Below are 14,320 nucleotides of genomic sequence, written 5' to 3' on the forward strand. Positions count from 1 at the left end.
CTTTCTTTTCCTTTTAAGTGAAATGCATCTCTCCTTCCTCATTAATCTAAATCTCCCTCAGCCTTGAAAGGCTAGCTCAGATCTACCCCTTATGTGAAACATTTTCTGACTTCCTCAGCCCACAGCAATCTCTTCCTTCATCTGAAAAACCCTTTATACTGTCAAACAATCTAAACTGTAGAACTCACTTGATTTCTAAAAATCACTTGATTTCTGAAGATAAATGATTTAACACAAATCCCTAATTTTTGAAATAGAAATTGAAGCTTAAAGACTTAAATTGCCTTTGGTGACGCAAAAAGTTAACTGGCAGAGTAGACACTTGAATCTGGATATTTTAAAATGTGTTCAATGTTCTTTCTACCATACTCTCCTAATTTTTGTCTTCCTTGAGATTCTGCACAACTTCTCAAGACTGAAAGCATATATTCTATAATTATCTAAGTATTTAGCTGGTTTTGTGGTCTTAATGGCAACTAACACACTGGAGTTAGATGTTTGCTGATTGATTAGCAGATCAATCTTTCATTGGTGCCCTTTTGTCTAATAGGTAAAGCATTAATTAGCACTCAACAGAATTTAAATTCTCACCATCAGGGAATAATAGGGGCTGAAGAGGGAAATATATCCATATGTAACCCTAGAGTTGTGTCACAGGGTCTACCACATCCCACTACATACCCTCAAATTTGGAGCCCTGCACCATGAGACTTGGGGCATAGGACACTCCAGCATGTCCCCCCCCACATACAGCTCCCTCTCTGGATTATTACTGGAACCTGGAAGTATAAAAGAAACAGTATTCAATTGAGTTTTTATTATGAATATTAGGGCCTTTCAAGGATTAGAGTCCACAACAGAACAAAAGGGACTTCAGTTGCCTCCTACAAAGTCCAAGCCTCTTTTTGCAGGATTACCTCAAGCTAAAGTTACTGCATAAAGTTGCTAGGTCTCTTGAACAGAGAAATAAATAAGAGGTATATATCCTGGAAAGTTATTATAGCTGTAACTAGGAGGACTGGAATGGATGAATGGTCCTAGACAGAAGGAAAAAAGAAAGAACTGACTCCAAAATTTGAGAAAGGCTCAAGTAAGCAAAGACATGTTAGTGGCTAGGCTGAAAGAGGGGAAGAAATCGAGAGTACATGGCTATTCTCCCAAGAACAAGCATGGAATGTTTATGCCCATCAGAAAAGAGTATGTTAGAGAGTGGAAGAGCAGGTTTATCATCAAGGGAGGCTAGTAACAATAATTAATGCTTTTATACCATTTTACAATTTGTAAAAATATTTTTGGGGCCCCTGGGTGGTTCAGTCGGTTAAGTGTCCGACTTCGGCTCAGGTCATGATCTTGCAGTTTGTGAAGTTCGAGCCCTGCATCGGGTTCTGTGCTGACAGCTCAGAGCCTGGAGCCTGCTTTGGATTCTGTGTCTCCCTCTCTCTGCTCTGCCCCCGCTCATATACTCACACTCACTCTCTCTCTCTGTCTCTCAGAAATTTTTTCGTAAGTCATTGACTGATCCAACAAATAATTATTGAAAACCCTCTTTGTCATACCAAATGCTGGGGATACCAAAATTAAAGTTATAGTCATTGTCTTCAAGGAGATCTGTGTTGAAGGTGAGAAGATGAGAAGAGAGACAAGTAAAACCTGATTATAATACAACAAGTTAATTGCTATGAGACAAGCAAGTATATTATGGTTTCTAACACAAATTGAAAGAACTAAGGAAGGAGTAAATCTAGTCTTGACTCTATTAACAGTCAACAACTGAACTGAGTCTTGAAAATTATTCAGGCAAAAACACAGAAGAAGCCTTTCAGGTAGTAGGAGTAGTAAAACATAGGGGCATGGCACATTCCATTAAACCTGAGTAGTTTGTCATGGCTATCAAAGTGGGTGGGGGTCAAAGACAGAACTGAAGAGGTAAGCAAAGTCAGATCATGAAAAGCTTACTGTGTATTTCAACATTTTTCAGTCACAATGTTGTTTAGTTCTCCAGAATTATCCTTTGGGTAAACCAAAAGAATTTTTTCACTAAGGAAAAAGAAACAAGCATGTTGGGTGGCCCAAGATGAGTATTTCATGCTTAGGGAAGAGAAGAACTTCAGAAAAATGAGCTTCTTGAGAGCTAAGTGTCAATATAATCTATGGAGGAGAACCTCAACCCTCTCTCTGATCCTCCCCTGTTCATGCTCTGTCTCTCCCTGTCTCAAAAATAAATAAAACGTTAAAAAATATATTAAAAAAAAAAGAGTTATATTTGCAGTAAGTAAAGATGATTTCCAACATAATAACATATACTCTAATCCTAGAATACTTCTTCCTCACCATTGTTCCCGTCTATCCTTTTTTTCATTCTCTAGATCTCACTCTCCTAGGTTCAATTTGGCAAAGATTTACTGAACTCAAACTATGTGTCAGACACTCTGCTGGATGCTAAGGATATAAAAATGAGTAAAACCCTAAGCCTGCTGCAAAGAACTCTCTATCACATAAACCAATCATTGTGTTGAGTCCAGTGATAAAGATATCCACATGACTGAAAGAGGGCATGGAGCGGACAGAGATGCCCGATATATTCCAGGAGCTAAGAGAAGGATTTCTGATAAAGGAAATATTCATCTCAGTCTCAAAAGGTGAATATGCGTTTAGTCAAGAAAAGGAAGGAAAGTAGAAGAAAAGCAATTGCAGGAGGAGTGGACAGCATAAACAAAGGGAAGGAATGCCATAATGTGTATATGGAACTGCAAATAGTTCAATAATCCTGTAAACTGAAGTTTAGGGATGGAAATGGTTAGGAGATTGAAGAAGTAAGCAGGGGTCAAATCACAGGAGGCCATGAACTTTACATATCAGACATGGGATAGGACACGAAACGCATTAAGCAAAGGAGTCAAAGAGTCACATTTGTATTTTAAATAGTTCATTCAAGCTATTAAGTGGAAATCATGATGAGGCGTGCAAAAGTTCTAGGTGAAATTAATGAGAAATTGAAACAGACAACTAATGGTGTCCTCAGTTGAGACAGAGAATATAAGAAGAGCTGGAATAGGAAGGGAAGATAAGGAATTCAATACTGAAACAAATGACCTTGAGTCACCTTTAACCACCCAAATGGAGATGTCCAGCAGGCAACTAAACATACATGTAAAGATCAGGACAACGTTCTGGTCTAAAGGTTGAGATTTGAGAACTGACTGCATTTAGGAAGTAACTGAAATCTTGAGAGTGGATGGACCAGGGAAAATATGTAGAGTGAAAAAGGAAATGGGCAGAAGATGGGGCCCTGAGGAACACCTACATTTAATGAGGTAAGCAAAGGAAAAGACCAAGAAGAGAAGGAACTTTAAAAAGACAGTATGAAAAAAAGATTGCCATATTCAGAAACCAAGGGACTTCCAAATAGAAGATAAACAGTATCAAGCCAATCAGTTAAAGTACAAACTGACACCTTCCTTTGGATTTAGCAATGAGGTAACCTAGCAAGAACAATTTCAGTATTATGGAAAAGGTAAAAGCTCTCAGTGCAAGGGGGCAAATATAGGATAAGGAAGTGGGGACAAGAGTGAGATTTCTCTTTCATATCTGGAAGAGTGATTAAGAAGGCAAAGAGCAGATTTTGCTTGTTCCTTTCTTTACAAGGATGGATCAACCAGTAGAAAACGAGAGTATGAAAAGAAGGAAATAGAAGGGGTGAAATTTAGAGCAAAGACATGGAGAAGGCTGGAGGAGATGGGGCTTTTTTAAACAATAGACAGTATCCTCATGCTCTGAAAATGGGATAAAGAAAATGAGCATTGAGGTAAGAGAGAGAAGCAGAAGAAGAGCATTTTAAAGGAACTGTGTAATAATAGCAGAGAATACTGAAACCCAAGTTACGTGTTCAGAAAGAGTGTAATCCAGAATATAGCCAAAGTTTAGGATTGAGAGAGTAGTGACAAATGAATCTGAAAAGATAAACTAGAGGTTGTAAATAATCCTCACAAGCAACAATGAGAGAAGAATGTTTAAAAGGAAATTAACTCTAGAAAATCAGTGAATGCTTTTGTTTTAAGAATACTCTGAAATTGGTTAAGCTTTGGGTCAAGTCATGATCTCATGATTCATGTGTTCAAGCCCAGCATCTGGCTCTGTGCTGACAGCTCAGAGCCTGGAGCCTGCTTCAGTTTCTGAGTCTCCCTCTCTCTCTGCCCCTCCCTTGCTCGTGCTCTCTCAAAAATAAGTAAACGTAAAAAAAAAATTTTTTTAAAGAATATTCTGAATGCAATATGAAAGATAGATTGAATAGGAGAAAATAATACAGGAACACCTTTTAAAGCCATTCTATGTTTCTCTCTTCCTTCATTTCTCCCTCTGTAACCACCCTTCCTTAATTAGTCACAAGTGAAACTGCAGCAGAGCTATTTTAGAATTCATTTATTAAATAAAATAAGGATTTATGTGGTCCTATCCCTAATTGTTAATATAGCTGAGTCAAATGGGTAATGTTTCTTATTTAAAAAAACAAAAAAACAGACTAAATTATGTTTCCTTTCAAAAAATACCGAAGAAAACCTTCAAAAATTCTGGGTATGAACAGACTTCAATCTAAAAAAATTAAGATATTTCTCACCCCTGAAATGTGCAAAATAGATCATAAAACTGCACAATAAGATCTGGGGAACTCAACAAAAGGACCAAGATAGGTTGGGTACCTGCATGTGGAAACAAGGAAGGATGCAACAATCACTAGTATGGCTCTTTACCCTTTACAAAATGCTTTTCCAAAACTTTGTTTTATTCAATTCTCATGACATCGCTATGAGATATATATGCTATTATTCCATTTTACACATAAGGGAATTTTTGTCTGTATTATTCCAGAACCCAAAATACTGTCTGGCATATAGTAAGTGTCTAATGAAAAATGTGTCAAATAGAGGGAAAGGGGGCTCAGTGAGGTTATGTAACTCTGATAGGGTCATATGGTTGATGGTGGAGCCAGGTCTCAACCCTAGGTCTTCTGACCCTTAGTCCTATATGTTCATATTGTTTCATGCTGCTGAAAAGAGAAGTGTAGAGTGACTGAATATAATCATAATCTGCTTTGTAATTTTACATGAACTGATTACAATTTCAGAAATGCCTGCTGTCAAGCAACAAACAAGGCCAGTATACTTCCTCCCATTCATAGGCACGCTGAATGGGCATCTTTAGAGTTCAGAGATCTATGGTATTTGCTCACTTTATTCTTTCTATAGGTCTCCTGCCCTATTCTAGGTTACTTCCTTCTGCTGCATTGAAGTAATGTCTGCAGAATAGAGAAACCTTTTTTATCATCCTCTCCTCTCTCTGGAAAACTATATGTAGCCTTGTGGTATTCAATTGCATCTACGTGGAAAGCTAAAACAAAGAATGAAAATGCCATCCAATGAGTATGCAGAAGGTCCTACAAGATTTAGAGGGGCACATATAGCATGAGTGCCATTAAACACTAAAAACAGTATGCAACTCTACATCCTGAGGCCACTACATTTAACCATGCCCTCACTCTCTTTAAGGATATGATCCTGGGGCACCTGGGTGGCTCAGTCGGTTAAGCGGCCAACTTCGGCTCAGGTCATGATCTCACGGTCCGTGAGTTTGAGCCCCACGTCGGGCTCTGTGCTGACAGCTCACAGCCTGGAGCCTGTTTCAGATTCTGTGTCTCCCTCTCTCTGACCCTCCCCCGTTCATGCTCTGACTCTGTCTCAAAAATAAATAAACGTTAAAAAAAAAAATTAAAAAAAAAAAAAAGGATATGATCCTGAAAAAGCTGTGTATATATAAAATTTTTGTAAATTGAGTAACTCCAAAAGCAGTGGGGTGCTTACTATTTAAGTAAATCACTGGATTCTACTCCTGAAATCATTATCGCACTATATGCTAACTCACTCAGGTATAAATTTAAATATATATATATATTTTTTTTAATTAATGAATCATATGGTAAATCATTTTGCAAAAGAAACAACATTTTTATAATAAAAAATAATCAAATTTTTTCTGCTGGCAAGTTTGTCTTTTGTGTGTGTGTGTAGGAATCTGGCAATCTGGGTTCAGATCCTGAAATTTCAGCTTAACAGCTTAACTATTTAATATTGAGCAAGTGATTACTTTTATGAGTTTGTTTACTCATCTATGAAATATTCTTTCTACTGTTCAGGATCACTGTGAGAATAAAGTAAGACAATGTGTATGCGTATGTTATATAAACTGCTCAGCACAGTGTATATGGCAGGGATCAAGAAATAAAGGCTTTCAGCCAATACTTCAACATACGTATACGAAAGTTCTTAGGTCTATCAGGAAGAAAGAAATTCAACCACATGTCCCCAATTCCCATCTTTGAGGAGGTAAGAAAGAGCTACTGAATGGAGAGTACTCAAAGATGAGCCTTTCATCCAAAGATATGTTTAGTCATTTATTGACCTATGCTTCTTCTTCCAAAGATTTACAAGCATTATGCCATAGAATAAATTATTAAGTTTTTTTTTAAAGAAAATAGCACAAAACTGTAACATGGAAATAATATAGTGCTGTAAAGGATCTTAGAGAATGTCTGTTTCAATCCTCTCATTTGACAGATTTTACAAAATCAACCAAGGAGGCAAAATAGTTTACCTAAGGATACACAATGGCACATTTTTAACGGCCTAATCATTTCTACCCACATCTTCATTTCCCAGGACAACCCACCTCTGTGTTCTCATAGTATCGTACACATGCTAATTACCATACTATAATAAATCCTATTTAAATATCTGTCCTCTTTGGGGCACCTGGGTGGCTCAGTCAGTTAAGCATCTGACTTTGGCTCAGGTCATCATTTTATGGTTAGGGAGTTCGAGCCCCGCGTCAGGCTCTGTGTTGACAGCTCAGAGCCTGGAGCCTGCTTCAGATTCTGTGTCTCTCTCTCTGCCCTTCCCCCCGCTCACACTCTGTCTCTGTATCTCTCAAAAATAAATAAACGTTAAAAAAATTTTTTTTAAATGTCTGTCGTCTTTCCTCTTGGACTGGAGGATCCTCATAAACAAGGCCTATGCCCAACTTATCCTTATATCTCCAGCATCTGGCTTATGTTAGATGTTCAGCTGCACTGAACATATCCCAGTTAACTGTTTTACCAATTTTAGAGGAAGGTATACAACTCTGGAAAACTTACTGTTTGGGTCTCCACTACTTCTTGCTTAGCAAGATACTGAAAAGGCTAATGTTATTAAAGATCTGAACTTGGTACAGAAAGACAGGAAGCAATCTCAAGTAGAGAGGGACACTGGTAAAAATGGGTCCCTGAAAGGAAGGTCATCATTGTACCACAGTCCAACTAACCTTATTATATTTTTGGATTTTGATTACTAGGCCTCTAAGAATCTCCTTCAACCACTTTACAATAACCTTTCCTGAAACAACAATAACACAAATAAGACAGTGAAATTGGTGTGAATATAGCATGATACTCGTGTGGCTCTTTTTAAAGTATGCATTAAAGAATTCCACAAAGAATCTTTAAAACAGACAAAAATAGTATTTTTAAGGAGAAAAAGGATTAATTTGAGGGATCTGCTTAAAGAGTGACTTAAGAGTAGAAAGACCTCTTTAAGGAAGATGCGGTCGCAGCTATAGTGGAGCCCTGGATGCCTTGCTCCTGCTCCTGACTCACCAGTGTTCACTCTTGCCCAGGAACAAGATGATCAGGAAGCCACTCCACAGTCATGGCTTTTAAAAGCACTGGGAAAACACTCAGGAACCAGAGGCAGGAATTCAACAATTCAGAAAAACTCTAACCAGCCACAACCCGGTATCTTTGGAGAACGTATGTGCTGACTTGACCAGAGGTACAAAGGAAAAGAATCTCAAAGTGAAAGGACCAGTTCAGTTGCCAAGACTCTGAGAATCACTAAAGGAAAATCTCCTTGTGGTGAAGGTTCTAAGACTTGGAATCATTTTCAGATGAGGATCCACAAGCGACTTACTGATTTTCAGTCCTTCTGGGATTGTTAAACAAATTACCTCCATCAGGATTGAGCCAGGAGTGAAGGTTGAAGTCACCATTGCAGATGCTTAAATCAATCTTTTCAGAAAATTATATCAGTTATTAAAAAAACAAAAAGAGTAGAAAGAAATTTGAGTTGGAGTCAGATGATGTAAGTTCTAGTCTCCATTCTCTAACTTCTTATTGGTGGGCAAATCATTCCATTTCTCCACAGCTAGATGATCATTCAGGTTCTTTCGAGTTCAAATGCTATAATTATAAAAGGAAAAGTCTCTATCAGTCCTTGAAAGAATCAGGGATGGAAAAAGATAAAAGTTAGAAAGGTAGAAAGATAGCAAAACAGAGGGATAGAGTGGTATAGTGGGGAGAGACAGCTTAGTAGAGAGACTGAAGTTCTAGATTCTAGTTCTGGTTTTGCCATTAACTAGTTAAATAACCTTGAACAACTCACTGTCCCCTCTTCAGATCAAGATTTCTCCCATTTATAAAGTACCCAGATGATCTTCCAGCTCTAACCATCTAGAATTCTAAGCTATAGCCTACTGCTCTTACGAACAATGACATTTTATGGAATCAGTGTGTTTATGTTCACCAGTCAGAAACAGGACACACAGACAAAATATTTAGCAGACAGAAACCTCAAACCTCATTTGAGCTTCCTCCCAAGTTCCAATTCAAATATTTTTCTAGAGCCTCTCACAAGCACTGGTTCAGACTACCATACTTTGAATTCCCCTACTCTTAATAATATGGCCAAGGTTGGACCATAAAAGAATGAAAGTAGGTGCTGCCTAGTAATTCATCAATCCAGTCTTTTCACGGCCTTTGTCTTTTCTACCGCTGTACTTTCCTTATACTATCCATTCTCCGGACTGAGCCAAACCTATCTTTTTTTATTCGAATTCTTCAAGGTTCAATTCAAATCTCAATATTTCCATGAAGCATTCCCTTCCCACTTCTAGCCCGCACCCATTTTTCATTCTTTTAAACTTCTATAGTACTACACTGCTATGGTAGAGATTCAATAATATTTTTAAAAAGCTTATTAATACAACATTTCACATATAGCAGTTACCCAATAAATGACAGTAGTTGGTGTTGTTGCCACACCTTTAGCACTAATTACATACCGTTTAGTTCAGTGTATCTTAAATTTAATGTACAGGTGAATCACTTAGAGATTTTATTCAAATGCAAATTACGATTCAGTAGGCATGAGGACCTGATAATCTGTAGTTTAATAAGCTCCTGGTTGATGTCAATGCTGTTAATCCAAGGACTATTATTCTTTGAATACAAGGGGTAGTTTTTAGTAAATTAAAAAAAAAAATGTATGCTTATCTATCCATCTTGACAGAAAGATCTTAAAAGAGAGATACTATGTCTCCTTTTTCTTAGAATATATACCTTATACAGAGAAGATGCTCCATAAACACCTGTGGATTTACCATATCTGCAGTTTCTAGAACATCTAGATAGTCTCTAGAATGCCTGTGCTACACTGATTTTCAAACCAAACATTGAGAGATGCTAAGATGAAAAATTTCACTTCATCACTGTTATTGAAATCACTGAAAATGGAGTCAGGAAAATCTGAGAGAAAACTTACCTTTTCACCATTGAGAGTGGAATATGCAGAAAAAAACAACATATCCAAATGGACGCTTGTTCCTTGTTTAAACACAGAGATCATTAGAGTTCAGTGATTTTATTTTATTTATTTATTTTTTTAGAGAGAGAGAGCAAGAGCAGGGGAGGTGCCAGGGAGAGGGAGGGGGAGGGAGAGAGAGAGAGAGAAAAAAAAAATATCTTAAGCAGGCTCCATGCTCAGCGTGGAACCTGACTCAGGGCTCAACCCCACAACCCTGGGATCATAACCTGTGCTGAAATCAAGAGTTAGATGCCCAACTGACTGAGTCACCCACGTGCTCCTAGAGTTCAATCTTAACTGCACTTCAACCTTAGACATGAACCTTAAAAGAAAACATGCATTGTCAGGCAATATGTATATATTTTTAAAATATTAACAATTACTAATAAGGGATATAATGATCTTGATTTCATTTTTTAGTGAAGCAGATACATTTTTTCAATGATTCTTCACTGCGCAATTAACCTAAAGATCTTTAGCAACCAATGAAAACACAGTTCAATCAAAAGAGACAGAAATATCCTCCAATTTTCCCATCAACCTAGTCAGTGGCAAAGTCCCCAAATTCCATTGTTCACAATTACACTGGTAAACATTAGAAGGAATCTTAATCTATATTAAGGTTGCTCTGAAGGCTGCCTATTTAAAGCCCTTCTTTTAAATCTCCAATTATTTAAATGCTTGTTAAAACCCTCTTTATTTTAGCATTCTATAATTCAGATGAGACTGATATTCTTAAATTCTACTGGGAAGTTACACTCTGACTTCCTAGTCAAGCATCAGAAAAATAATAGTAGGCACATATGACACCTGCTCACTGAATGGTATCTAGACAGTTTAAACAATAAAACAAATTTACTAAAATTTGCCTTTAGAGCAAAAAGCACCTTGTTAAGGCACTCTGCTTGTCATAAGCAGGCACCTGCTCCTTAACTTACAGAGAACTTCCAATAAAACCATTCAACAATATTTAACTGAGATGTTTTTAACACATTTAGGCATGATATCAGACAAAATCTGCAATCCTGAGAATTGCTATTAAGCACAGAAACAGAGAAGCATCAAATGCTGTCAAGCACTAAACTCAAACTGGGTTTATGAGTTTTAATAAATCAATGTTATTACTTCAGAGAAAATTCGAAAACAGCTGGGAGTCAGCCCAAAGGAAAATGGCTTCTATTACTTCCATCAGAAGTCTAGTCTCCAGGGCAAAGCAAATTCTCTGGTTCATGCCGGGCAGGCAGTCTTCCTAGAGAATAAAATACCCAACAAGAGTTTCAAATCTCAAGCCACTGAAGCAGTTAGTGATAAACACAAATCTACAGCAGCCACATCATACACGTACAAATGAGTGTCTTCCTACCTGCAGGTACCTAACTGGTAATTAAACCCAAAACAAATGCCTTCAACAGGATAGGAGATCAGGACAAGGTACAGGAGTGTCAGATTCTTGCATAAAAAAACGAAGCACCAATATCATTCCCATTTTTCCCCTCCTTTTCCTGGCCTTTCTTCAAGACTCATCTTTTGTGAAGCTTTCTCCTATAACTCTGGCTCTCCCATTCACTTCATTTATTGAATGCCTGAAACACTAGTCTGAAATAATTCTAGATTCTTTTTTGTTAACCATTTCATGTTTCCATTTTGTCTCCCCAAATGTGAGCTCTCTGTAAGGCCCCTACAGTGCCTACCCTATAGAGGGAGCTAATTATTAATATTGCCAATAATAACAAAATAGTAAGGGAACATAGCATAGTGGAGTGGCACTACTGGAGTCAAACGGGCCTAAGTTCAAATCGTGGGTCTACTATCTGCTGGCTCTATGACTTGGAACACATTATCCATTTTTTGTAAGCCTCAGTTTTGTGGTAAGAATTTAATGAGCTATATATTAGAGCACCTAGTACAGGGTTTGACATATAACATATGTTCAGTAAAGCTTAGTTACCTACCTTTCTCACTTAATAAGCACTTGCTGATTTGAACTAAGAGTAATTACAGGGGGCTCCCTATGGTACCATCATATACTCTTAACTTTCTGCAAACACTCCTGCAAGTACCTTTGTCATTTCCTAACAAAGTTCCCTTAAGATTTTTTACTCCACTGTTCTGAGAAAAGGCAACTACGCAAGTCACCCAAATGACTATTCAAAGTAGTCATATTGGGGGCCAGCCGGAGTGCATCTCCACATCTACATCTCACTTCCATCACACCCACGCCAGTACTCCCTCCCTCCAAGTCTCCCAGTGAGAAAATGATAGAGAAAAGCAGTGAAGCAAGCCAAAAGAGGAAATGGAGATAAACAGCTCTGTGGTCCCTCTGTGCCTCACTCTCGAGAGGAAGCACTTGGGTCCAGTCTGTAACCTCAACCCCTGTGAGAACGAAAAAAATAAAACCCTCCCCGTATTCCTGGGGCGGGGGGCAACCAGGCTCTTGCCTCTTCATTTCTTCAAGCCCTTCACCAATCAATTCCACCATCACCACCCACCCCATTCATCCCCTGGGCCAACTTCCTGCTACATAAAATAGAACCTCTTTAAACTGATGTGTCTTAAATGAACCTCATTCAGCTTTTACCAACTAGAGGTAACATTTCCCCCCAGCCTTCACCATTCTAAGTTGAATATCCCTTAAAAAAAAAAAAAAAAGAAAGAAAGAAAGAAAGAAAGAAAGAAAGAAAGAAAGAAAGAAAGAAAGAATTCTTGAAGTTGCCGTCTACTGCATTAAGGTAGATCTCTATTTGTTTGTGCCCCTTTAACGATCCAGAATATTTTACCTCAGTCATCTTTCCAGCTGGAAAAGGCCATCACTTCCACAACCCCCTCCCACACACATATTTTTCCCTAAAACAAAAACAAATGAAAAAATCCACAAATCCCCTCCCTGCTGCACAAAATACAAGAATTTTAATATTCTTAAACAGACTTAAGCCATGCTCCATGGGAACAAGTCTCTGTACACCTGGGCTTTCACATGTGTGCCTTGACCAACGTTGATGTCACTACGGATACAAGCCCTCATCCAGCCAGGTGAAATCTATCCCCACCACCCTCTCCCCGCACAACACCGATCTCCACTGCAAATTCACTCCGTGACTCACGATATAGAATTGTTGTTGGCTTTGAATGTTTCACCTGAGCTTTGATGTGTCTAGGCTGAAAGTCGGCTTCCTCTGCACCACCTCCCCTTGGAAAACAAACAAACAAAACTCTATTTTTTAAGATTCTTCCCTGTTGCAGAAAGTAGCTCTTTTTATGTGTCGTGAGGGATTTGAGAGAATCGAGGAAATATTTCACCTCAGGATTCACCTTTCCACCGCCCCCCCCCCCCCATACGCACGCTCACCCGCCATCTCCCCACTGCGGGACCATGCAGACCCCCCCTTCTCCCGGGTCCGAAACGTTTCCTTGGCGCCCCGGGACCGCCTTCCCCGCGGCCTCCACAGCTGCCCGGCAGGCCCCGGGAGCCCCGAGCGGCGGCGGCGGCCGGGCACCTACCAGTCGGTGTGAGGCTCGTCGACGACCAGCAGCACCTTGGCCTTCCTGGCGGCGGCGGGCGCGGGCGCGGGCGCGTCCACCAGGCCGGCCGAGGCGGCCGTCTGCTTCACGGCTTGGGACAGCGAGCTGAAGAAGCTGCTGCCCACCGACGGCGCCGGGGCCGCCTGTGGCGCGGGTTGCGGCGCGGGAGCCGAGGCCGGCAGCGGCCTCCGCTCGGGGCCCGGCGAGGCGGCCGGGGGCGCCGACGAGGCCGAGGCCGCGCCCGGACCGGGGGGCGGCGGCGGCGGCTGCTGGGGCTCGGGCCGCTGCAGGTCGGTCATGTAGCCATTGGGCAGGTTGGCGATGAAGCTGCTGTCCGACAGCCGGCGCCTCAGGAAGTTCATCATCTGGCTTGAGGGGCTGGGGGCGCGCGAGGCGGCGAGGCCGGGCGGCGCGGAGGGCGAGACTGAGGCGGCGACGGCGGCTGGAGCGCTGAGGCGGCTGAGGCGGTTGAGGAGGCTGCGGCCGGGTCCGCGGCGCGCTAGCCCAGCAGACAGCCGCGGTGCACTGGGCCGGGCGGGCCGGGCGGCTGGAGGCTCCGCGCCAGGGAGCGGGCGGGGCCTGGGGCGGGGCCACTGCTCGCCCCGCCCCGCGCCGCAGAGCGGGCACCGCCCCCGACTCGCCGCCTGCGCGCCGGGCGCCTAAGCCGCTAGGTCTGGGGTCCTAACCCTCAGGGACCGCCAGGCCTCCCGCAACCTGAGCGGAGCTCTGTGGGGAGAGCGTGGGAACCAGTCATGCTCCCCGAAAACAGGGAAAAGGGGACCGAGACCCCTACCACCTATTTGGCTGGGGATGAAAGAGACAGGTCCCATCCGATATGGAGACGAAGGAGACTGTCCCCACGCTCTTTGGAGGGAAGACAGGTGTCAGCCTCCCCACCATTAGTTGAGGAAAAAAGCCAGTCCCGTGACGCTGGCACGCGTGCACACACACACACACACACACACACTCCCTGTAGTGAGAAAGAAAAGAACCACCTCCTTTCCCAAAGCTAGGAGAAAGGTGCCATCTACTCAACCTCCGGGTGAGGGAGGAAGGAATAATCTGCACCCACTAGCGCGCGCGCACACACACACACACTCACTCTCTCTCTCTCTCTCTCTCTCTCTCTCTCT

General features: G+C 41.2%; 1 protein-coding gene and 1 pseudogene across 1 annotated transcript in view; one reads left to right on the forward strand and one right to left on the reverse strand.

Moving 5' to 3' along the window:
- SYN2 (synapsin II) overlaps nt 1-13,660 on the reverse strand; it is a 203,512-nt gene extending 189,852 nt beyond the window's left edge. The window contains exon 1 of the mRNA XM_058725967.1: nt 13,167-13,660. Within this exon, the coding sequence (XP_058581950.1) occupies nt 13,167-13,552 (386 nt within the window). The 5' untranslated portion in view covers nt 13,553-13,660. The remainder of the gene's footprint in view (nt 1-13,166) is intronic.
- Nucleotides 7,737-8,089, forward strand: LOC131509802 (small ribosomal subunit protein uS10-like; annotated as a pseudogene).
- Nucleotides 13,661-14,320: the final 660 nt, after the last annotated feature.

Source organism: Neofelis nebulosa, chromosome 4 (genome assembly GCF_028018385.1).
Source record: "Neofelis nebulosa isolate mNeoNeb1 chromosome 4, mNeoNeb1.pri, whole genome shotgun sequence".
Lineage (NCBI taxonomy): Eukaryota > Metazoa > Chordata > Mammalia > Carnivora > Felidae > Neofelis > Neofelis nebulosa.